At 34.2% G+C, this 24,190-nt stretch overlaps 2 protein-coding genes and 1 long non-coding RNA gene across 5 annotated transcripts; 1 reads left to right on the top strand and 2 right to left on the bottom strand.

Annotated features, from left to right (window-relative positions):
* Positions 1-3,749: 3,749 nt before the first annotated feature.
* On the bottom strand, positions 3,750-7,322 carry LOC114263395 (uncharacterized). Of its 2 annotated transcripts, XR_014350089.1 has the most exons (3): positions 7,004-7,317; positions 5,900-5,973; positions 3,750-4,033 (listed from the first exon to the last, which is right to left on the bottom strand). It is a non-coding gene; the product is annotated as an uncharacterized LOC114263395 (long non-coding RNA). The 2 variants fall into 2 exon arrangements; XR_014350088.1 differs by lacking the exon at positions 5,900-5,973 and having other exon boundaries at positions 7,004-7,322.
* Positions 7,323-7,526: 204 nt separating this feature from the next.
* On the top strand, positions 7,527-13,650 carry LOC114262592 (phosphatidylinositol/phosphatidylcholine transfer protein SFH3-like). Its single transcript, XM_082904242.1, has 13 exons — positions 7,527-8,249; positions 9,452-9,713; positions 10,547-10,646; positions 10,729-10,995; positions 11,351-11,428; positions 11,545-11,646; positions 11,733-11,782; positions 11,970-12,069; positions 12,179-12,274; positions 12,440-12,565; positions 12,653-12,755; positions 12,900-13,198; positions 13,458-13,650. Exons 1-13 carry the CDS (start codon positions 8,204-8,206, stop codon positions 13,557-13,559), a joined length of 1,731 nt encoding a protein of 576 aa, XP_082760368.1. The 5' UTR covers positions 7,527-8,203; the 3' UTR covers positions 13,560-13,650.
* An 887-nt stretch (positions 13,651-14,537) lies between these two features.
* On the bottom strand, positions 14,538-23,594 carry LOC114262591 (phosphatidylinositol/phosphatidylcholine transfer protein SFH8). 2 transcript variants are annotated; one of them, XM_082904231.1, is made up of 15 exons: positions 23,318-23,594; positions 23,111-23,230; positions 21,796-22,096; positions 19,445-19,544; positions 19,069-19,335; positions 18,878-18,955; positions 18,668-18,769; positions 18,512-18,561; positions 18,248-18,347; positions 18,033-18,131; positions 17,813-17,926; positions 17,574-17,706; positions 16,986-17,389; positions 16,022-16,096; positions 14,538-14,923 (listed from the first exon to the last, which is right to left on the bottom strand). In XM_082904231.1, the coding sequence occupies exons 2-15, from the start codon at positions 23,142-23,144 to the stop codon at positions 14,903-14,905; spliced, it is 1,878 nt and encodes a 625-aa protein (XP_082760357.1). In that variant the 5' UTR covers positions 23,145-23,230; positions 23,318-23,594; the 3' UTR covers positions 14,538-14,902. The 2 variants fall into 2 exon arrangements, with proteins under 2 accessions (XP_082760357.1, XP_082760362.1); XM_082904236.1 differs by having other exon boundaries at positions 23,111-23,206; positions 23,318-23,582.
* Positions 23,595-24,190: the final 596 nt, after the last annotated feature.

The following is a 24,190-nucleotide window of genomic DNA, read 5'->3' as shown; positions in this document are numbered from 1 at the left end:
TTTGTCGCCGAAACTTGACATTTGGAGACCAAAAGTTTGGTCGGGAAAGATTAAAAATTAATTTTTTAATTTTCATTCAGCTACCAAACAATTTAGTAGCTAAAGGTACCTCTACGGCTACTAAATTTTTATTTAGTCGCCAATTGTCATATGTTTAGCTACTAAAAATTGTTTTAGTCGCCAATTGTAATATATTTACCTACTAAATTTTTTTTAGTAGCCAATAATCAACATTCCCCTACTAAAAAAAATTAGTAGCTAAAAAGTTGACTTTTGCCGACTAATATTATTTTTGGTAGCCAATTCCGTGACTTTTGGCGACTAAATTATTTTTGGTAGCTAAAAGTGGTCGGCAAAAATGCTTTTTCTTGTAGTGTATCCTTCATCCAACAACTCGAGTCATTGCCCATCCATCTGCTAGTCCGAACCTTCCCCAGCCCCCAACCACTTGAATTAGGAGCCTCAAGGGGAGATGGCTCAAATTGGGCCACGTCACTCGCATGAAAGATGGGTGATTAAGATCTATTCATTTTAAAAAGTATATATTTAATTTATATCTTACATGTAAGTTAACCTAAATTTGAATTTAAAATAAACAAATCTTGGTTGTCTCTCGCAAGGAGCCCCAATGAGAGGATCCTGACTCCAACCACTTCCCGTTTACCATTACCACCCTCATCAACCCACCATAGCATCTACCTCTTTACCTTCCCCTTATTCTCTCCTCCTCTCTCCTTCCATTTATAAATTATTCCATAATTTTGCAATTTTTATTTCTTTATATTTAAAAAAAATATTTTAGGATAAATTTTGTATTAACAGCAGTTGATGTTTTTGACAAATATTAAAAAATTACTTATTATAAGATTCTAGTATTAAAATTTTAGTATTTTAAATTCTTCTAACACAAAATACATGTAAAAATGGTAAATATATCAAGAATTGCCTTTGTTACTGCATGTTTTGACTTGCCAACCTAGAATTATCATGATCATGTCATTGTAACTAACAAGTATCAAAATTTGAATATCCGTCACAAAACAATTTAGGAGTTGAACTTTTCACCAAATTTTTCATAAATTTACACTTAAAATCATTTTGATTTGAATTAATGTTATCCCTATTGTCACTTGTTATATCTAACGGGATATTCATTTTATCTTACAAATAATATTTTATTCAAGAATCAAATTAATTATTGAAGAGTAATTTTAAAATAAAATGAAAGAATTTCATTTGCTTAAAGAGGATAAAATCACATTAATCTAAATTAAAATTTTCAATAATAAAATTAATATAATAAAAAAGAGAGTGGTCAAATTGTGTGATAAAGCAAATTGACATTTGCTCAAAAAACGACGACATACATGTCTTGCTTAATACACTTTAGGGAATAAATTTGGCGAGAAACCGATATTAAGAGACATTATGTTAGTTAAGTTGCGCGCAAAATTCGGACGGTTTGATAATAAAATTACAAATTGAATGGCGAGTTGATGGATTAGCAGATTAACAAATTGCGATTTGGGCAATTTTTAAAAGACTGACGAACTGAAAAATATTCTAACTAATTATCATATCTTTACATAATATATATTACTAATTTGTATAATATTTTTTAGGGTAAATTATGCAAATATTCCATGTAATTTACACGATGTATTAATTTGGTCCCTGTAGTTTCAATTTGCTTGATTTTGCCCCTTAATTTAACGAATTGTGTCATTTTAGTCTAATAAATAACGGTTGTTAAGTTAATTTAACGAAAGGTCAAACATTGTATCAATTTGGTTCTTGTATTTTACACGATGTGTTAATTTAGTCCCTGTAGTTTCAATTTTCTCAATTTTAACAGGAAATAAATTGACACATTGTGAAAAATACAAGAACCAAATTGACATATTATTTGACTTTCAGTTAAATTAACTTAACAACTGTTATTTATTGGATTAAAATGACACAATCCGTTAAATTAAGGGACAAAATCGAGCAAATTGAAACTACATAGACCAAATTGACACATCGTGTAAACTACAGAGACTATTTGCATAATTTTTCCTATTTTTTAAATATATAACACAAAATAATTTTACATAATATATTTCATATATATAACTACTAATTTATAATAAATTTCACATCTTAAATCTCTTTCACACTTGTTTTTGCATTGATATTTCATTACAGGTTAAAAAACATATATGTATTAACTATAGCGGAGCAGAGCGTTTCAGTTGGCGGATTATAAATTTTAAAGTTTAAACCACAGTTAACGGTTAGAACAGTGTGAATTGATGCGAATCGGTACAATTTTAATGGATTATCCGATATTTTGCACAACCCTACTTAAGAGAGAGAGAGAGTCGGTTAGGGCTACGTTTGGCAATCCCTAATTGAAATTTGAAGGAGGTGGCTTTGCACTTCTCAAATCCCTCTCTCTCTCGCATGAAATTCAATCTCTCTCTCTCTCTCTCTCTCTCTCTCTCTCTCTCTCTATATATATATATATATATATTTTTTTTTTTTGATAACTCAAGTATCCCCAACCCGCTAATTTTAAGGGAAGCCAGGACTAATCCTGAGGGCCCTGAAGTTAACGACCGGACAAACCTCTCTCTCTATATATATACACACACACTAGTGTATGCCTGTTTCTAAAGGCACAGTATAAATTAATTTAAATAATGTTAGGCACGATATAAATAATGATACTGGAAAAAATATATTAAAATATTTTTCTTAAAGAACTTGTAACAATTTTGCTTGTATTACACGCTCTACAAAAGTCAAATAAAATAACTCACCCCAGTCTTAATGTAAATTAAGAAACAAACATATAAGATTTATAATGTTCACCAATATTGCAAATCAAAATATCAAACATCTAGATTTTTAATTTCAACCCACCCTAATTCAACCCAATAATCATCAATTGACCAAAAAATCTGTTCACCATACAAACTAAAATCATAATAAACAATTCATTATAACCACTTAAAATCAAAATCACAATTTTCCAGATCTCAGCCGGCCCTATTAACCCATCCTAATTCAGCCCAATAATCACCAACTGACCCAAAATTCAAGGTGTAAAAACCCAGAAAAATCTAACAGATAGAACCAAATTTGGAAGTAAAAAATAAACAAAAGGGAACTAGCTGGTGAGACGGTGACCCACAAAGAACTGAAGAACTGAAGTACCTCTGTTTTGGGGTTTGAATTGCAGCAAGGGAAACACAAAAACAAACACAGCCACAAAAAAAAAAAAAATGACGAGGAAGAAACTGCGATTTTAACTCCAAATTCAAAAAATAGAACAGGTCATTTAAGATAATTAAGAACATTACCAACAAATTTACACTATCAGTTTAATAGTGAAAGAAACTATAAAACTATAAAGCAAAAAAAGGAGCATTCTAGAGAAGTTATGGACTGTGTTTACATGGTTTTGCTTATAAACTGTGTTCTTGAATTCCCTCACTTCTTCTCATATATGCCCTTTTAAAAGAGAAAACAGATTACTACTTACTTTAGGAATTCAAAATTTAAACAGCAGCAAAGAAACAAATTAATTGGGAATAACCCTCAATTAATTGGCACTTGAACTATGCACAAAACTTCATAGTAAAACAACCCAATTCCGGCACGAACACTTCAAACATCATGAAAAAAATAAAAAGACAAAAATCATGAAATTGAACAAAGAAAATTGAAAGAAGTCAGCAAACTACCTGAAAGAAGTCAGCGAATTACTTGAAAGAAGTCAGTAATTCCTTCAATTACTCAATTACTCTTTTTTTTTTTTTACTCATTTACTCTCCAGAATGTTTAACCAAATATAAAAACCCATCTCACAATTTGAACACACACATACTCTATACTAACTATTAATAAAAAAAAATTAGCTTATACAAAATATGTTATTAATCAATCAATAAAAATTAAAACCCAAAAAACAAATAATCAAAAAGAGAAACAACCTTGTGATTTCGGCAATCAGTGTTGATTCTTGTCACTGTTCTCTTCAAACCCTCTGCACACAATAAAAACATCATTTGACAAATTTCAAAAACAAACCAATAATACAGGCAATCAAAAGGACAACGTAGCCACACCAAAAAAAAGAAAAAAAAAAAAAACAAAGAGAGAAAGAAACTGCGATTTTAACTCCAAATTCAGAAAATAGAACAGGTCAGTTAAGATAATTAAGAACATTACCAACATAGAATAGGTCACTATAAATAAAGATAGAGCACATTGATACATTTCTAGTATAATATCCAATTCAAAAAATTAAATCTATTCAAGGTTGTCTTCAAGTAGCAAGAATATATGCCATAGCTTAGCTGTGGTTTATTTCAAAATATTTATCATTTAGAAAGTCCAAACATAAATTTATGCCACAAAAAAAAAAAAAAAAAAGAACAAAAACTGTCAAGTAAATCAACTAACTATCAAGTAAATCAACAACCAACATAAACAACAACCAACAAAACCAACTTTAATTTTCAGTAGCTGTCCCTGAACTATCTATTTCAATTTTCAATAACAAATTTTAATTGGTCTCTAATTGAGTTACTCGAAGCTTTCCCTGGTCTTTAAGTTTACAATCTCCTTTTCCAATGGATTTTCACCACCATACATGCACCAGAAATACTATAATTTACATTTGATGTGGCACAACAAATCTCATATTTCTCCTATTCAAATGCGGACCTGCCGTAGATTTCCTCATTGTCAAGTGAACATGTTCATTTTCCATCCGATTCCTCCTTGCTTTATGGCCAGGTCTGCGTGTCAAGTTTATATTTCAAAATATTCAAGGTTGTCTTCAAGTAGCAAGAATATATGCCACAACTCAGCTGTGGTCTGTTTCAAAATATTGAAGAATTTTACTCGAAGCTTTCCTTGAACATTTCTTGAGTGAGAAAACAACAAATTTGAGCATTCATAATTTGAAAATGGTTGCTCACCCTTTGAGAACTCATTCTGTTTGAGCAGTCATGAAGTGATGAGCCAAAAAAGATTCCTACTGTTCCCTTACAGTAAACAATTTTGGGACCAAACCCAATAACAGAGGAGAGAACACAATATAAAATCTAAAAACACCCAATAAAACAATAACAAAAAGGCAAAGTTGATCCCTAAAAAAACAGAAGGAACAGATGAAAGAAAGAAAGAACTAAAAAACAGATGAAAAAACATTCCTTGAGTTAGAAAGATGCAGTTATGATGACTTTAATGAATTTGAGAACTAAAAGCCAAACACAATCTTGCTTAAGAAGATGGTGGTTCACTCTTTGGGACTCATTCTGATGAGCATTCATGAAAATAAGGCCTGATACAACTATTCTTATACTGTTGGTACAGGTAAAATGTATAGGCATTCAACTCATCTTGGTAATGAAAAAAAGAAAAGAAGCGAAAAAATGTCTAAGCTAGATATTGCAAGCATTCTATCATTATATCATAGACAAACCAGTTTTATGAGAATTATAATTGAACAAACAATGGAAAATACCATTGAAAATTCACAACCATTGAATGAAGATGCTACAAAGAAAGCTACCAAACATTTGGAGGACAATGGGAAGCTTTTCCCTCCCAACAAAATTAAGAAAGTTCATCAGCAATTAACAACATAATATGCAAAAAAACTTTGAAAAACAAACAATCAGTCACAGATTCAACTCATTTCAGTAAATACCCAGAAAGCATACTGAAGCAGAAGCACCACAATCTTCATTCAAATAGAACAATTTTTATAAATTCAATCATCATAACATAAATCAATCAAACCCAGATGAATTCACACACATGTATAGACACATTAAAAAAATACCTTCAATTGTTCAGTAAAAGTAAATCAAAGCCCCCTACATTAAAAAAAAAAAAAAACCTTGAAATCAGCCTTTAGGCACGGGCATACAAATTTTATTCTACTCTTCAGAAAGGATCTGTCAAATTAGAAACCTGTGACAGAACAAAAAAATGATCATTATATTTAATCAAAAACAAAACCAACCTATTATTTACCCCAAACATCTAGATTTTTAAATTTTGTTTTTAAAATCCCTGTTTCTATATCAAGAAAATGGCATAGGCAAACAACCATTGTTGAGTTTTGGTGATCCACCATGAAACAAACTCAAAAATATAAAGGCTCCTAATTTGAACATCATCATACCAAAAGGTTAAGGAAGAAACTGCAATGGCTTTAATTGCATTGCAATTTCACAATATCTTTGCAATTTATGCCATAGTTCTAATTAGGCAACCACCAAACAATGTTGAAAAACCATAAACCACAAATGTTATTCTACTCTTTAGAAAGGATTTGTCAAATTTCACAAGTTTCTACTCTTTAGAAAGGATTTGTCAAATTAGAAACTTGTGACAGAACAAGAAAATGATCATTCTATTTAATCAAAAACAAAAGAAGCCTACTATTTGTCCCAATCTATTTAATCAAACATCTAGATTTTTAATTTCAACCCAATAATCACCAGTACTAAAATCAAAATAAACAATCCAAATTCAAATTGCCATGCCTTTAATCAAATTGCCTTTCTGTCATAGTTCTAATTAGGCATTAGGCAACATAGGAACTAAAATCAAATAACCACTTAAAATCAAAATCACAATTGTAACCGCCAAATCAAACTGCGATGTCTTTAATCGAATTGCAACCACCAAACAATGCTTAAAAACCATGAACCACGAAGTTAATTATACTTTTCAGAAAAGATCTGTCAAAAAAATTCTATTTAACCTGTTCACAAAGCTGTGGGAGTTACCAAAACCCTAAAATAACCTGTTTGAATCAACCTACCAAAACACAACAAATCAAAACCACAATTTTCCATTACAAATCGCACCAAATCAGACTGCGAAGCCTTTAATTTAAGCTGTTCACAGAAGCTGTGGGAGTTACCAAAACCCTGAAATAACCTGTTTGAATCAACATACCAAAACACAACACTGAAGCGGGAAAAAGACTTACCTTGCGAGCCGAGATCGAGAGCAGCGAAACCAGACACAGCCCGACAGAGAGAGAAGGAGAGAAGGGGGAGAGGCAGAAATCGAGTGAGAGTCCAGGACTGGAGAGCAGCGTCGGAAGCGAGCGAAGAGGGAGGGTAGGAAAGAAGAAGAACAGACAGGGAGAGAGAGATAAAGAGGGAATGGGGAAGAGACGTGGTTGAGAACAGAGAGGAGAGAGAGATAGAGAGGAAAGGTGGGGAGACGTGGGAAGCGGAGGAGAGAAATGTTTGGGCGGCAACTATCATTCATCTCAACCATTAATATAAATTTAGGATTCATCTAAAACGAAATGTATGTCTGTTACATTTTATATATTTTTAAAAATCGTTTTGCTTTATAATATAGATATATATCAATAAATATATATATTTTTTCTCTTATCTCTCTATGAAGCTGCTTATCAGCAGCTTTTTTTATTGTGAGAAAGGAAGTGGGTTATAATCTGGGAAGTCGATTATAACCCACTTCCCAAAAAGGATGGGTGGAATTGTTTTCAGTTCCCACTGTATCCAGGCGAGGCTGTATAAATTTAGAGTATAATTCGGTGATATAAATCTCTCTCTGGGGCTTTCAGGAAACCACATAATCATTCATTCCGGTAAATTTATTTATTTATTTTTTTGTCATTGCTTACAGTTGTTGAATAATTTTGATTTGCACTGTAATTGTTTTGTTTTGTTATCCACAATGATGTTTAACTTGTTACAATCTGAATTTTTATCTGTTGCTCCTTTCTCTAATTTATTGTTGGTGGTGGTAGATTTTTTTTTTTTTTTTTTGGATTTTGGTTTTTGAAATTCAGGTTTATTTTTTAAAAGGGATTTACATATGAATGCACAAAATAGGAAAAGAGTATTCAACCTGGAGTTGGAGATATTACTTTGATCAAATTTTTGCTTTTTGTTCCTTTAATTTGGATGGTAATCATTATTTAAGAGTAGCTCATTTGCATAGTTTGATGGGGTTTGGGTTTTGAAGCTCAATTGTTATTGGCATGAACGTTGTGAATTGTTATTTGCTTGAATACATCCATTGCTTTTTTTTTTTAATTGGTCAAAAGTGTAGGCATTTGGCACAGGCGTATGCTTGGCATCTCGGTATGGCTACTTAATCCATCTGCACTTTTGCTGCCTCGCGTGAGCAAACTTTGTGAATTACAACCATGAGTGACAACATGTCTGGACCTCTCCAGCAACCTATTAAGCCAGGTACTTTCTATGATAATTTTTTTTATTTTTCTTTTTGTATATATATATATATATATATGTGCATGTGTGTGCGCGCGCTTTAATCTTTTCAAGACTTTCAACTTTAAATGAGATTTATTGGATCTCTTTGCGTATGCTTGATTACTGCTATTTAACTGTGATTAAAGCACCATAATTACAATTAAGAAGACTGTATTTCAATAGTTTTTTTTCTAAACACGTAAACAGACACATGACACGACATAGACACATTCAAATGACAATTTTTAAAAGATGTAGGACACGTGAGAGGGACATATACAAAATATGTGATTTATATTTATTGTATGTTATATATATATGAAAAATATTTCAAAAGTTTATTAAAATATATAATATAACACGAATTTCTGAAGTTTAAATTAGGATGGATTAATAGGTATAAATCCATATCATTCTTGTTTATTATTAGATCCTAAGAAATTTGTTCAAATTTGTAATATGTTTCATATCATATGTATCTAAGCATTGGATATGTGTGTCCCATAAGTGTCCGAGATAAATTTTTTTCTAAAAGATAATAGCACTTGATGTGTCTGACACAAGTCGGAAGTGTCCGACATGTGTTGGACACGGACGTGCCACCTTCTTGAAGTGTCTGTGCTTCTTAATTCTTCAGTAAAATAATTTTAATTGGAAGAATCAAATAAATATACCAAATGGTTCATGCATAAGGTGTGTTGCCATAAGATATGCATTTCCTATTTACTCTGATTGTGAAAATAGACACCCGGTCATTAATCATGCTCCAGTACAAAGAACAGAAGAACAGTTTAAAAAGTCTGATGAAAGAAACCTGTGATGTGATCAATGAATCCATCATTTTAAAATGCCTTTCATACTCTTATGTCCAAGAAAAGCAATAGATTATAGAATATATGACGAAGTAAACATTAAAACATAGCCTTGAAAATGTTGTGCTGTAGAAAATCAAAACATATTGTTGATTTCCATGATTGACTTTTTAATTGGTTGGTTTAGTTGAGCCTTCTGGTTGAGACTGTCTTGATTGCTAAAAAGTTCTATTTTCTAAGAATAGTGCATATATTTAGGTTTTACTTCGGACATATGAAGAAATAGCATTGACAACTAGAATTTTTTCATTTCGGTTATTTACTATTGTGTGTTATGAGTTTCCTCTTTTCTACACGATTTGTCCACAGGTCTCGAAAAATCTGACATTGAAAACTTGGAGGATGAGAGGAAGACAAGGATTGGGTCTTTCAAGAAGAAGGCGATTAATGCCTCAACCAAGTTGAGGCATTCTTTGAACAGAAAGTGTAGGAGAAATAGTAGAGTTATGTCTGTTTCATTTGAAGATGAGCATGATGCAGAGGAACTACAGGCAGTGGATGCATTACGTGAAACTCTTATCTTGGAAGAATTTCTACCTGCAAAACACGATGATTATCACATGATGCTAAGGTTTCTTCCTTCTCCTTGTTCCATCGTCAATGATTTGGTATTGCATGTGCAGTTATTTCATGTTTATAACTTTATAATGGTAAATTGTGTTGTAAGAAACATTGGGGATAAGCCTTTAGTTTTACTAAATTTGAATAAGTTTCAACTGTGGGAGGCGGTGCCACTTGCTCTGCAAGATGGCGGAATGACATGATAGCAGTAATACATGATAGTGAATTGTTGCTAGCTCGTGTTTGGGTTTTAGTTTTGATTGGGGTAACAGAATGCTAATAGCTTTCCTTCCTCTTGTGAGATCTCATTTTCTAAAAGCAAAAAAATTCAAGCCATATATAAACTAAAATATATTGGCATCAATACCAGGTTCTTTTATGCTTGATTTGTTGTTAAATTTGAACAGGGAGTTTCATTTCAACACTTTTGATGCATTAAAATTTAGCCTTTTGGTTTATTTGCTTCCCTTTCAAAAAATAGTGCTTGTGCATAACCTTTTTTTAACACTTTTAGTGGCTGACCTCACCGGTGTAGCACTCAATATTGTATAAAATGGTTTCTGAATTTTAAAGAAAGACACTGTTTTGATGCTCTGCATGCATGTGTATAGTGGAAATATTGGAGACATTATTAGAATGACAGTAATATTTCTCATGACAAAATGAAAGCAGAATATTCTTATATGAATAGCATTCACTGTGTAACGCAATCTCGAAAATTTTGGGGATGTCTTTGTGAAGATAGCATAGCTTTATGCCTTTGGTTAATTTTTTGCTCTCCAACTGATCTTGGCATGACTCAGGATCAATAATTAGATTGTCAACTTGTTGTATGGTGACCAGATTTTTGAAGGCCAGGAAATTTGATATCGAGAAAACAAAGCAAATGTGGGCTGATATGCTCCAGTGGAGAAATAATTTCGGTGCTGACACAATTGTGGAGGTATTTTGGTTTGGAATGCGTCCGTATAGCCGAACATATGGGCAGTTGTCTCTTATTTTTGCCTCTTCATTTCTTTGTTCAGGATTTTGAGTTCAAGGAAAGAGAGAAGGTCCTCGAACACTATCCACAGGGACATCATGGGATTGATAAGGATGGACGACCTGTTTATATTGAAAGACTTGGCAAAGTTGATCCAAATAAGCTTCTGCAAGCCACAACATTGGACCGCTACTTGAAATACCATGTGCAGGAGTTTGAGAGGACCTTCAATGTCAAGTTCCCAGCCTGTTCAATTACAGCGAAAAAGCATATTGATCAGAGCACAACTATCCTGGATGTTCAAGGAGTGGTATGTGGGGATCCTAACAAATGCTCTGAATGAAAAACCACCCGCCTATTTTTCACAATAAGGGGCCTTCAACTGAAACATGATTTAGACTGCCCACTTCATATTCTGAAAGGCAAAAAACAACCTGCTAATTGTGCATCAGAGCTGAGCTACCATAAATCTCAAAATGCTAAAACCAGCTTTAAGAATGGTGTGGCTACTTTATTATGGGTGCATGCACGTATAAACTGTTGTGTACTACACATAATTGTTATATTATAGGGTATTTTTCATAAGAAAAAGCAAAATTGCTAGCTCAAATATCATTTGTTAGTAGAAAAAAAATGGCATCCTTAACTTTTTATTGATGCCTTAGGGACTGAAACATTTCAGCAAAATTGCGAGGGAGCTCATTCAGAGCATTCAAAAGATTGATAGTGACAATTATCCCGAGGTACTTGTTTTATCTGTCAGCGTGATTTAACACAACAAACTTCTTTGGTTTGCCACCATGTTGTGAATAATGGCCTTTTACTTCGAGCTCTCATTGGGATACTTTTTTCTTTGTAGACCCTGTGCCGTATGTACATTATTAATGCAGGTTCGGGATTTAGGCTCCTATGGAACACCGTTAAAACATTCCTGGACCCCAAGACCACTGCAAAAATTCAAGTAAGCCTTTTTCATTGATTTACCTCAGACTAGGGCTGTTAATTGAGTAGTTTTCTTAGCCCATCAATGGTTTTTTCTTGTACCAGGTTCTGGGCAACAAATATCAGAGCAAATTGCTTGAAGTAATTGAAGCCAGGTAACTATTTTGTTGATTGGTTTGACATTGAATTGATTGTGATTTGTCAATAGGCCTTACAGTTTATGACAACAATCAGTGAGCTTCTTGAATAACATTATTTGCTAATTGTAACAAAACATGACATTGCCTTCTAAAATTTCGGTATGGTCCTCACTGCAACATTTTCTTCCCTGAGCTGTATCAGTGAGCTACCAGACTTTTTGGGTGGTACATGTACTTGTGCAGACAAAGGTGGATGCATGCTTTCTGATAAAGGCCCATGGAATGATCCTGATATATTGAAGGTGTCACCTCTTTTTTCTGTTGTAAATTTTTTTTTTCAAGTTGGCACTTCATGGTTAAACCATTTTTTATGAAAGCTGCCTAAGTTTAATTGTTAATTTTTTGAACTAGATGGTTTACAATGGTGAAGCCAAATGCTCAACTAAAATTTTGATTCCAGCCATTGAGGAGAAGACAATTTCTGTGGATGAGAATGCAAACCTAAAGGTATCCAGTCCTAATTCGGATATAAATCTGTCAATTCCTTTTTCATTGATTTTTAGTCTTCTTATTAATTGCCCCTAATTGGACTTGGTCTTTTAAGTTTCCAAACTGGAAAGGCATTTCATTCTGCATAATGTTGAATATTGTTAAACTTTTATCATACTATAGATTGTGAAGATACGTGTCTCTTTCAACTCAGAAGCGGTTTCAGATGTGGATGATATGCGATCCCACCATCCCAGGCTGCAAAGAGAGTATTCTGAACATCCACAACTGTCTCCTGTTTGTGAAGAAGTAAGTTATTTAGGCTCCTATCATGTATAAATGACAGTGCCACATCAAAGTCATAAGAAAGTTATGTACGTATTGTTCTGTCTACAGGCTCCTACCTATGAGTATGATGACTTTGTTCCAATGGTTGACAAGGCTGTGGATGCAACTTGGCCTAAACCTGTACAGAGTGACAAATTCACCTTTTTTAAAGGTACATAATTTATTCCTCACTATGCCAATTATATGAATATTGTTAAGGGATGATGTCATCAACTCTCCAATTCTATGTAATTTATATTCCAAAATGTTTGTGCATGAACTACTTATGAAGATTTAAGTTAATTTATATTCTCAGGGGTCATGACTTTTGTAATGGGCATTGTCACTATGGTCCGCTTGACTCGCAACATGCCAAGAAAGTTTACTAATGACATCCCCTATTCTAATTCCATGAGGCAACCCCACCAGTTACCTGCATCCATCATCTCTGGTACTGAATATTTATCAATGATGAAGCTCTTGGATGAATTGGAGGAGAAGGTAGTTGTTCTCTGCAGCAAACCTGCAGTTATGCCACCTGAGAAGGAGGAAATGCTGAATGCTGCTCTAAGTCGTGTTGATGCTTTGGAGCAAGAGCTTTCGGCAACCAAGAAGGTATCCTTTCTAGTTCTCTTGAATTCATTGTAGTGATTAGAATTGGAAAAGAAAAAAACAAATAAAAAAAAAAAAATCAAAGTACAGATTGTGGGATTTAGAATGCTCTGTTCATTATTATAAATATTTTTTTAAAAAAAATACGATCGCCATTGACCGTAGAAAAAAATGGCTACTACTTTGTGGAAAATTAACAAAATGCAACTAAACTAACATTCATAGAAGTATATAGTTCAAGCTAATTGTGGTTCTTGTGCAGGCTCTCAAGGATGCCATTGATCGACAGGAGGAGATTTTAGCCTACATTGAGAAGAGGAAGAAGAGGAGAAGGCATTTTTTTCGGTTTCTAATTGCAAACTAGTAACAAACAGAAATTGTAGAACATATTCTGTAAGATGATATTAACGTAATTGTGATATATTATTATGTTGAAACTGGTTGCAAGATTGAGATTTTCAGCCCCACAAGTTGATGTTTGCTGTGGATCGGTTTTCTCTTTAGCGGATCCAGATTTTTCAGATACGATTCTCAGATCAGAAATCTAATCCATTGATGGGACTATGAAGTTCTCAAATCGAACTTCTTGCATATTTGATATTCTTTTAACAGCTGTGTGCATATTCTGAATAAAATTTGGCAAGGCTACGAGTTCTCTTCTCAAACTTTTTACCATGAGTTATTCCTTTCTAAGTTTCTACAAATAATAATAATAATAATAATAGTCAATATAAATGGCCAACAAAATATCTTCATTCTTTTTCTTTTTTTTTAACAAATTAATTTGGCTCTCCCTAACACTGTGTTTGTTCGGAGCAAAATTTTCTATGAAAGGAGTTTTCTGCATTTTCTGACTTTCAATACAACGAAAACAAAAATCAATGGAAATATTTTTCGTGGTCAACAAGGAAACAATACTATTTGGAGGGAAAATATTATTTGCTTTTTAAAAAAGTACAAAACATTTTTCAAATTAAAATCTTACTAATGCCAATTCACTATCAATAATGTAACTATTAGTATATTATTTTCATGGACGTAACTAAACATAGAAAATTTTCTCCGAAATTTATTTTTTGAAAATTGCAGATTACAATTAACTGCATGACATTTTATTATAGCATCCCAGGAATATAGGTACCAATAAAACGAAGTATAAAAATCCGACAAGTTTTCACAACCTATCGTATTTTAAAGCTATTCATTAGCATACCGAGATCTAAACTTTAATGAATTCAGTAGACAAAATAAACACAGAGAGAGAGAGAGGTGCCTTGCGAGATCCCTCTGACAATTTAATCTGTTTCTCAGACAATGAAATGAGATCTCACAGCAATGAAAATTTGAAAAGTAGCACAAATCCAATCAATTATGGAAACAGGGAATCAAATTTACAACCAAGTAAATATCAAAAACCTCTTTGCTCACAAACTTAATTCGTTCAAACATTTCAGGACATTTTTTTTTGTTGAAACAAACAAAACAATAAACATATATTCGGAACATACAAAGAAATTACAATAATTCCATACACAGTTTCTCACGACAATGGTATGTACTCGCATCTCACTAGACAGACATATCTTGCTCACGGTGGCAGATCCTCTGCAAGGTTAATGTGGGTATATTATATGGTATACATTGAGTGATGACATTCTTAAAAGCCAAACATGTGTCCCATAGCCCTTCCTTTACATCCAACATCTTTTACCAGCAAGACTTCTTTTTCTGCTCAACATGCATTGAGAAACTCATATCAGCCATTAACTAAATTAAGATTTTAATGTAACAGGGGAATCAAGGTTTTAAAAAGCGGCCGCAACCGTTACGTAACGCTATTACATAACGATTTTGGCAGTTACCGCTACCCGTTACGGCCGCTTTTGTAGTGTGATTGAGATTCACAGGTGTGTCTGCCGTAGCGGTCGCAACGGTGCCGTAACAGCCGTAACGGCTTGTTACGCACCGTTACGTAACGGTTCCAAACTGTTTCTTGAGAAAAAACACAAAAAAAAAGCTGAAAATGGAGAGAAAATGGAGGAGCAAGAGATAGAGAGAGAAGAGGGAAGATGAAGAACATATTATTGATTTGTTGAAGCTGTAAAACCTATGCTATTCTATTTAGCTGTTTTCACTAAACCATTTTGTTTGTGTGTGTCTATCTATATATTGTTTGAAAATAATAATAATAATAATAATAAGTGTGGTCATTATCTATTTGCCTTGGTTAAAATATGTATATATATATATATTTAGACTCTTATTTATTCTCTTACTTTTGTCATTGTTTATCTTATATATAATAGTTAGTGATTGATTTTTTGTATAATATAAAGTCATTAATTATTAAAATAAAATGTAAAAAACTCAATTTATAGTGATTTAAAAATATGAAATATATTGGATCATATTTAAAAATTTACAAAAATTGATCAATATTTATTTTTAACCCAATAAATATGATCATGGAAAAAAAATATGCATATCGGTAAGTTTTTTTTCAAATTGTGCGAAAAATAAAAAAATTCACGGGTTCCGTTTACCGCAACCGCAACCGTGTCACTGCAATCGTTACGGCGACCGCAACCGCTTTTCAGAACCTTGAGGGGAATGAATCTTAAGCACACATACATATGTATATACTAGACTAAGGGCACAAGCCCATGCTAAAAAAATCAACCAGTTGAAAAAAAGGGAAAAAAAAACTGAAAAGTGATCAAAATATGAAATTCAAAATCAAGATCTGAGGTAGTTGTACAGGGGTAATTTGGGAATACAAAAAAGTGTGACAGTTCACATCAACAGCATAGATATTGGTGCACTCACCTGAAACTTAGCTTCTTCTTGACTGTCAATGTAAGCAAGCAGTTCCTCCTGCTTCATTAAAGCCTCATACAGAGCCTGTTCAGGGAAAAAAAAAACATTCAAGTAATAAACTCATCATCACTCCTCACGTACCGTTTGAAAGAGTAGTGATATCATGATATGCAAACATAAAAAGTATACAAAATTTGTATGCAGAATAATGTGACTGCATTTGGGACTTGTCATTTAAAAACAAAATATCCATTTAAAAGGCAAATAGGTAATCACCCATTGTTATTCATTATATGGATAGTTTATTATGTGTGGTGTAATTTAACCTGAAGGAAACGCAAGCATGGTGGTCTGTCTTGTGGTGTTTATTCCATACTTGGTGCTTAGGTTTTGAACCTATTGCATCAACTAGGGAACACATCTTTATCTACCTTTTTAATGATTTTCTACTCTTACCTCCTTTCTTATTTAGCTTTTTATGCTTCTTGAAAGCAGAAGACCAACACTCTCGAACCGTCCTCATGTGCAATCTCCGTCTTTTCTTCTCTCTAATTTTCCTCCCTCCCTCCCTCCCTCTCTCTTCCACAATATCACTCTTTTGCACTAACTCAAATTTTCTTCACCAACACAGAAGACTCTGCATTCTGTGTGTGTGTGAGAGAGACAGAGAGAGAGCTGCCTGAGTCGGTCAGCAATCAGTTTCCCCCTAGCCCATTCAGTCACCTGAGTGGAGTCACCTGAGTGGATTTGCTTATCCATTCACCTAGCTGCTTAGGTGCACATGCAATCACCAGTAACAACTATGCCTCCTAATAATAGATTTTTATAAGATTTTTTATAAAACAGAGTCATGATTTCAATCTTGAAAAAAGGAGAACTCTAGTAAGCAGTCATTTATGGTGGTTTACATAAGAGCTTTGTATGTTTAACTCTAAGCAAAACATAACAAAATTGTAAACTGTAGTGCCCATACCTTTTTAGTAGAAATTAACTCCGCTTCTAGGGCATCCACACGGCAAACAGCGGCATTCAGAAGTTCCTCCTTCTCATAAGGCATCTCAGATGGCTTTGCTTGAAGTGTGTCAACCTTTTCTTCAAGCTCCCCCAGCCTTTTCAGAACAGAAGACAGGAGTTCTGCCTCTGTAAATGACCGAGTCGGTGAAGGGGGGCGGAAGTCCTCCTTGGGTACAGCATCTAGAGAAAGTTCACGAATATTTTGCCCATGATCAGATGAAGTCTCAGGGAGTTTCTTGGTTACACGGCACGCTACTGCATGGAAGAGCGTGAAAAGTGTCATGAAGAAGGCCATAAACACTGCTAAAATCCGAGCACGAAATCCTTCCGGTGCCTTTTGAGTGTCAGGTAGTGGAACTGTCCCTGCAAAAAATTCAGTCAGATACACCACACACACACACAAATCAAATATATCAAAATGCAAAAAATTGAAGTCATTAGAAAGCAGAGGATAACTGAACTTAAACCATGACTGGTTTCATATATATGTTAGCATGTAAATATTTAAGAATAAGATAACAGCACCCACTAGGCTAGACTTACTAACCTTTTGAAACATAAGGCTTCTGAAAGGATGGTTGATTCTGCCAACAAGCATCGACAGCCTTGTCGACCATGGGAACATATTCATCATACCCAGAGAAGCCACCAGCATAGTTTGCCTTTCCAATAACCTTAGCCTGGTTATTTATGTAATCATCTTAGTAACATGAATAGCTGCCACAAAATTTAGAAAGCTTGAAATCAACCAACATAATCATCATCAAGTGAAAGTCAAGAACCTACTTCTTCACGAACAGGAGTTAACCGAAGATGTGAATAACTCATCATTGCTTTTGGCGAAGCAATATCTTCAGCTTCAGATCCAGACTCAGCGGTGGATGTATCGCTGTTTTTTATCTGCTTAAATAGAATTAAAAAAAAAAAATAACGACATAACAATCTAAACTGAAAGCAGAGATAGTTGTGACCAAGCAACTTGAGAATACTAAGGGTTCGTACATACCATTGGGTAATTTGGCTTAGCATAAGCAACCACCTTCCCTTCACTATTTAGAACTTTAACAACTTGTCTAGCACGCCGTGCTTCGCCTCTAAGGACCATCTGCAACATAATGACCACCAAGCAATTATTTCAATTAAAAAGCAAACATGAGGCACAATTCATGAGTGAAAAACCTATTCTAACTACAAATTTTACATCCCAATGCATGTACAGACCTTCAAGATTTCTGGATTTTTCCAAGGACCTTTATCAGAAAGAAGGCAACCTCCTTGATCAGCACAGGTACAGGTACCCCCCATGAAATCTGGCAACTCACTGTGCAGGTCCCACAATTTTTATTTAGTTTTGAGGTAAATTAAGGCAGTTGAGGGTAAGAAATAACAAACAAAAAACTACAACAAATTTTTCAAGCAAGTTCAGAACAAGAAAGAAGTAAACAACATGTCAACGAAATATAAATTCCCCAATTCCCATATTACCTGGCATCAATAATTTCAAGTAACTTGTTCTGGTACTTGTTTCCAAGAACCTAAGTAGAGAATCCAAACAAAAAGGGAATGACACCAGAAATGTCAACAGCTGCACAGTGATATAAAATAAGAATGTGTCCAAATAAGATAAGAATATTCACATACGTGAATCTTGGAAGTTGTTTTGGGATCTAGAAAAGTCTTTACAGTACTCCACAGCAGTCTAAAACCAGGACCAGCATTGATGATAAACATTTGGTGAAGAGTCTGCAGCAATTAAGAGGACACAAAATCCAAGTTAATATTAAGCGTCAATAATCAATTTCAACATATTTGAGCACAATATAATTTGTCGAGTAAGAGAAATAAGATTACTTCAGGGTAATTGTCACCATCAATCTTCTGGAGCCGCATTACAAGGTCACGTGCACCCTTGGTAAAATTTTTCAAACCCTGAACCATTCACAATAAGACATAACAAAAGAAGGATTAATGAAGATTTTTTAGAATGTAATGAACTCAATCCCAGCATGTCAAAATTAGGAAAAACACAGGAGGCCACATACCACCCCTTGAACATCTAAGATTGTTGTACTTGAATCTATATGCCTTTTTGCAGCAACAGTACAAGCTGGAAACTTAATTGCAAAGCTTTTCTCAAATTCCCCGACATGGTATTTTACATACCGATCCATTGTGGTAACTTGCATAAGTTTGTTTGGATCAACTTTTCCCAATCTTTCAATATAGACAGGTCTTCCCTCCCTATCCACACCGTGATTACCATGTGGATAATACTTCAAAACTTCATTCAACTCTTTAAATTCAAAATCCTGATGAAAAAAATCAGCGAGTAAAACACAGATTAATTCAAATCCACGGCAGAAAACAATGTGGAGAGCCCACACAACAAACCCAAGGCAAAATGTCCAACGTAATTACCTCCATAATAGTGTCAACACCAAAATCTTTTCTCCATTGGAGCATTTCAGCCCACATGTGCTTTGCTTTTTCAATATCAAACTTCCTTGCTTTCAAGAACCTGCAGTATGAACTCATTTATGAATATCACAAACCGAAACACAACAATTTGAATTTCAGATGAAATCTTTCTCAGAACTAACACATTTACAAGATACCACAACAAATCAAAGAAACTGGTGCAGAAAAGGAAACCGCGGAAGCTCTGCCTCTAAAGCAAACAGAATTGTGGAGAAAAAAGGTGAAAGAAAAGTACACCAGACAGAGAAAGTGAAAGACAAGCTTGAAAGGCTTATGGACTGAGTCAACAATCTTTCATCGGTGAGAAGTTGTAACTTCAGCATGCGTGAGAGAGAGAGAGATTGAAATTCACAATATTTCAAATATCCATCATTGACCAATTTAAACCAGTGGAATATGTGAAAATTTTCCAACACATGATGTACATCATTCATGTATGTTAATTGAAGCAGACTGACTGTACCTTGTCTAATGCCAATCTATTAAAAAATGATCAATTAGAGTTGGAGTATGATCGAGTTAATGGATCAGACCTTTTTTTAAGAAAGTACAATAAAACATATCATAACACGCCAGACAGTGGTGTAACCTCTACACACCAAGAATATATAAGGACCATACACTCTCATCAAAAGAGAGCTTTCCCAAAAAATCTATAAGAACAAAAGATGACTGACAAACTGACAAAAATTTCCTTTAAGCCAAAATCTAAAAGTATGAAATAGAGACAACATTAATCTATTAACAGACAACTCTAAATCCTAAAAATAGCATTTTTTTCCCTCTCACGCTTATAGGGGTGTGCTGCCAGTAAAGCCAATGAATAACCACCACCCCCCCCCCCCCCCGAATAAAAAAACTAGAAACAGTATTTTTAACGGTATTTATCACTTTTGTAAAATATTTTGAATACCCTACGCATCACCACTTGTCACCACTCCAAATTTGTTTTGACACTTGTCCCTTTGGGAAAAAAAAAATTTGAACACCATGAGTTGTTAATTTGAGCCCTTTATTAAAATTTTGAACAGCCTTTTTACGTTTAACCCACTCCATTCAACAACAACAGAGAGAGAGAGAGAGAGAGAGTTTATAATATTATAATTTATCTTTTATTAACTGACAAAAAAAAGGAATACCCTGATAAAAATTCATGGAGCTGCCACTGGCGCCATACACTCCATATCAGGCAGTGAGGCACCTTCCAAGCTTTCTAGAGTCTCCTAATTGGACACTCTCCTATACATGACTATAGGTCATGTTTGTTTGGGAGATTAGGAGGTGGGATTGGAGTAGTAAGGAGGTAGGTCCCACTAACCCTTGTTTGATGGCTTCCATGTGGAGGGGGATTGCTACTCCAAGAGACTTGCTAATCCCCCTCAGTAGGGGATTAGCTTGGGTGAATTTTGGGTGGAATTAGGAAAATAGGGAGGGGATTGAGTCTATTTTATATAATAAAAAATTATTTTTATTTTTATTTTTTTTGACCAAGTGCACCTGTTTGTTTTAATATTTGTTTTAGTTTTTTTTTTAATATAGAAATTATTTATTTATTTATTTTATATAAAATAATTTAACAATCCCATCGCTAACCATCTCCTACACTATCATCAAAATAAACACACTTTCACTTAATCTCCTCACTAACAATCCCTACATTAACAATCTCTTCACTAACAATTCCATCCAACCTAATCCGCTAAACAAACGTGGAGCAAACAGGCCGAAGATGTTTACAAGCTAGTAATTCTCAATCCATCCTCCCTCACTGGACTACAAGTTGTGTTTCCCCTTACTAACAATCTCATCCAACCTAATCTGCCAAACAAACGTGGAACAAACAGGCCGATGATGTTTACAAGCTACTAATTCTCAATCCATCCTCCCTCACTAGACTACAAGTTGTGTTTCGTTCCAACTATGATATTTAAACTCCTCCACTACACATCCTCACAAAAGAAATTGGTGCAACTTCACTAATCTCATAGACACCCAAACGGGAATAATATACTAGGATGTAGGCTGTGTTTATGCACTTACAGTTACAGATAGCATATTTCCCAACAGAAAGAAACAAATCTTGCCAATCAATCCACAAAACCCTTTGAAGTCGATCACTAATAGTTTTCGATAACTTTACAACTCTATGAAAAGAGAATGTTGTCAACAGAAGTGACCATTTTTTTTAACAGGACATCAACAAAAGAGACAACTAAAGGGAGCATTTCATAAACATTTACCAATTTTTGCATGCAATATATTAAGTAAAAAAAGAATGAAGGATAGAGTACCTTAACATCATGTGATAGTCATCATGTTGTTTTGGTAGCAATTCATCCAACATCAGCGCTTGTTTAAATTCATCAACAACCTGTAACTCCTCGGCATCCCGAACATCCTCTATTGAAACAGAGCTAACTCGACCATCACTCTTTCTTCTGCTCTTCTTCTTGAGAGAATGTTTGAACTTGGTAGATGCATTTATTGCTTTCTTCTTCAATGAACTAATTCTCGTCCTTCTTTCATCCTCAGAGTTTTCAAAATCAGATCTTCTTTCTCTTCTCTCATCATTACCAGATGACCCCTCAAAGCCTGTCACATAGCAAGAGTTAGCAAAGATATTATAAGTTCAGTAAGGGTAATGCTAAACCTCAATGACATAAATTTGACATAAGAGAACATAATTCTCCAATAATTTAACAACTCATTTTTAAAAATTTAGACTACAAATGTCTGAATCAAGATTAAAATACTTCTGAAATACTCTAAGGCAGGCATAAAGACAATTGTGTTGCAAACATGTCAACAAATGTCTTCCAGTATAAGCCCTCTCAAGAATGGATTTCTGCTAATAGTGAAACATATATTCTAGTTCTTTAAAGGCAGTATAAGAAAATCAGAACAAGAATCAGAAAAATCAAATGCAAAATACTACACGGCACAAAATAAACACAAGTAATAAAAGACATAGTGCACAAGATATAACAAATATCCAATGCCAAAAAATTGCAAATCATGTATTTTTTAGTTCAAAAAGTCGAAAATCATGTACATAACCAAACCAAAAGTAACTGGAAAGGAAAATCTTGAACCACAACAATCACAATATGCATAAATCATCATATCCTAAAAAAAACTGACCAAAAACAATAACAAGATATCATAAAAAAGTGCAAAACACAATAATTCCCGATCCAATAACATTAATCAGCTGAAAAAAGCCAAAAGAAAACCCTATACTCCAGCTTCAAAATATGAGAGGCTTCATATAGTTTCTACAGAAAACAAATCCTGGCACAAAATAAATTATCAGAAAAATTCACGGTTTTCTTTGGTCAACTTCACAAGTAATAAAAACTCTTATACACCTCAAGAAAATTTAGGATTTTTTTTCCCCCGTCAAACCAAACAGAAGCAATTGGAATTTTTTCCACAGATTCTCGTCATATACAAGAGTCGATTGAACATGCATACAAGGACATAAAATCTGATATTAAAAACAAAACCCTGACTCAATACGATCTTAACAGATCGACTACAGAAACAGCTCAATAACATCAGGAAAAAAAAAAACATGTTCAGATTCAGAAAAGAAAAACAACTCACAAGGCCTCGCAAACCGATCCAACGGGCCCGACATAACTCGGTCTCTCGATTTCGCGCAAATAGCGGTACAAGAAGTCTCAAATCTGAGCGATTCAACTGCAAATTGAAGCGCTATAAAACCTGCATTACGATCAGAAACCCCAGAAATCGCGAGATCGGAATCGAAATTCACAATCGCTAAGAAGAAAAAGAAAAAAATCTGCGTACCTTCAGAAAATGATGTCGGTCACGAATCACGAGGGCCCGAAAAACAGCAATAAATTCAATTGAAGAGACCTCTGAACAGCAACGGTTCACTGGTACAATTAAATTCGATCTATCCTCAACGAATATATATAATTATATAGATATTGTGTATCAACGAATATATAAATTATATAGATATTGTGTATGTATAGCAGGCTTGTGCGACGCCGATGAGAGAGAGAAAGAGGGGTAGAGACAGAAATGGGGGTAGTATTAAATGTGAGTTGGAGTATGGAAGAGTTTGGGTGGGGTCGCGTAGGGTCAGGTGTTTATGAATGACACGTGGCAGGGCAGTGGGAATTGGGGGCACGAAAGCATGAATTTGCCGACGGTGGTTGGAACAACAATGATTCATCCCCTTTTTTCCCCACCCCTTTGACCCCCTCTCTCTCTTATTGGTTATCTTTTTTTTTTCTTTTTCTTTTTTTTCCTACTCCTCCAATCACTACCCGCCACGTGACAAAGGGGTGAGGGGGTGACCCCCAAAAGGGGATCCCAAGCATTATTCGTGGTTGGAATTAGGAGTGAGCAGTACGGATTCGTAAAAATCGATTGAATCGAATTGATTCGTCATATTTTGGACAGATGTGTGATGACGAGCGGACGGTTGTAAATTGATTTTTTTTAATTTGTCATTTTGGCAGACGGATAACGGATTTGAGATTCCTTTGGCCGCAACCAAACGGTCAAACCACGAGCACTCTTAGTAATTTATAAGACTTTGTATTTTTAATTTGTTTAAATATTTTGTTTATGTTTTCAATTGAAAAAGAGTTCAAATATTCTGTTGAAAAAAAAATTTCAACTTAAATATATTTTTTGAATTGAAAAAAA

The sequence above is a fragment of the Camellia sinensis genome, chromosome 2 (assembly GCF_055761805.1).
Source record: "Camellia sinensis isolate YWXY chromosome 2, ASM5576180v1, whole genome shotgun sequence".
NCBI classification, from domain to species: domain Eukaryota; kingdom Viridiplantae; phylum Streptophyta; class Magnoliopsida; order Ericales; family Theaceae; genus Camellia; species Camellia sinensis.
This window is presented reverse-complemented; position numbering and strand designations above follow the sequence as displayed.

Excerpts from the sequence above, each read along its gene's own strand:
- LOC114262592 (XM_082904242.1), top strand. The coding sequence starts at position 8,204 with ATGAGTGACAACATGTCTGGACCTCTCCAGCAACCTATTAAGCCAG. Across the intron at positions 10,647-10,728 it reads GTGCTGACACAATTGTGGAG|GATTTTGAGTTCAAGGAAAG; the intron begins GTATTTTGGTTT and ends TTCTTTGTTCAG. Across the intron at positions 11,429-11,544 it reads ATAGTGACAATTATCCCGAG|ACCCTGTGCCGTATGTACAT; the intron begins GTACTTGTTTTA and ends TTTTCTTTGTAG.
- LOC114262591 (XM_082904231.1), bottom strand. The coding sequence starts at position 23,144 with ATGTCGGGCCCGTTGGATCGGTTTGCGAGGCCTT. Across the intron at positions 18,956-19,068 it reads TCTTAGATGTTCAAGGGGTG|GGTTTGAAAAATTTTACCAA; the intron begins GTATGTGGCCTC and ends TGAATGGTTCAG. Across the intron at positions 17,927-18,032 it reads CTAAGCCAAATTACCCAATG|ATAAAAAACAGCGATACATC; the intron begins GTATGTACGAAC and ends CTATTTAAGCAG.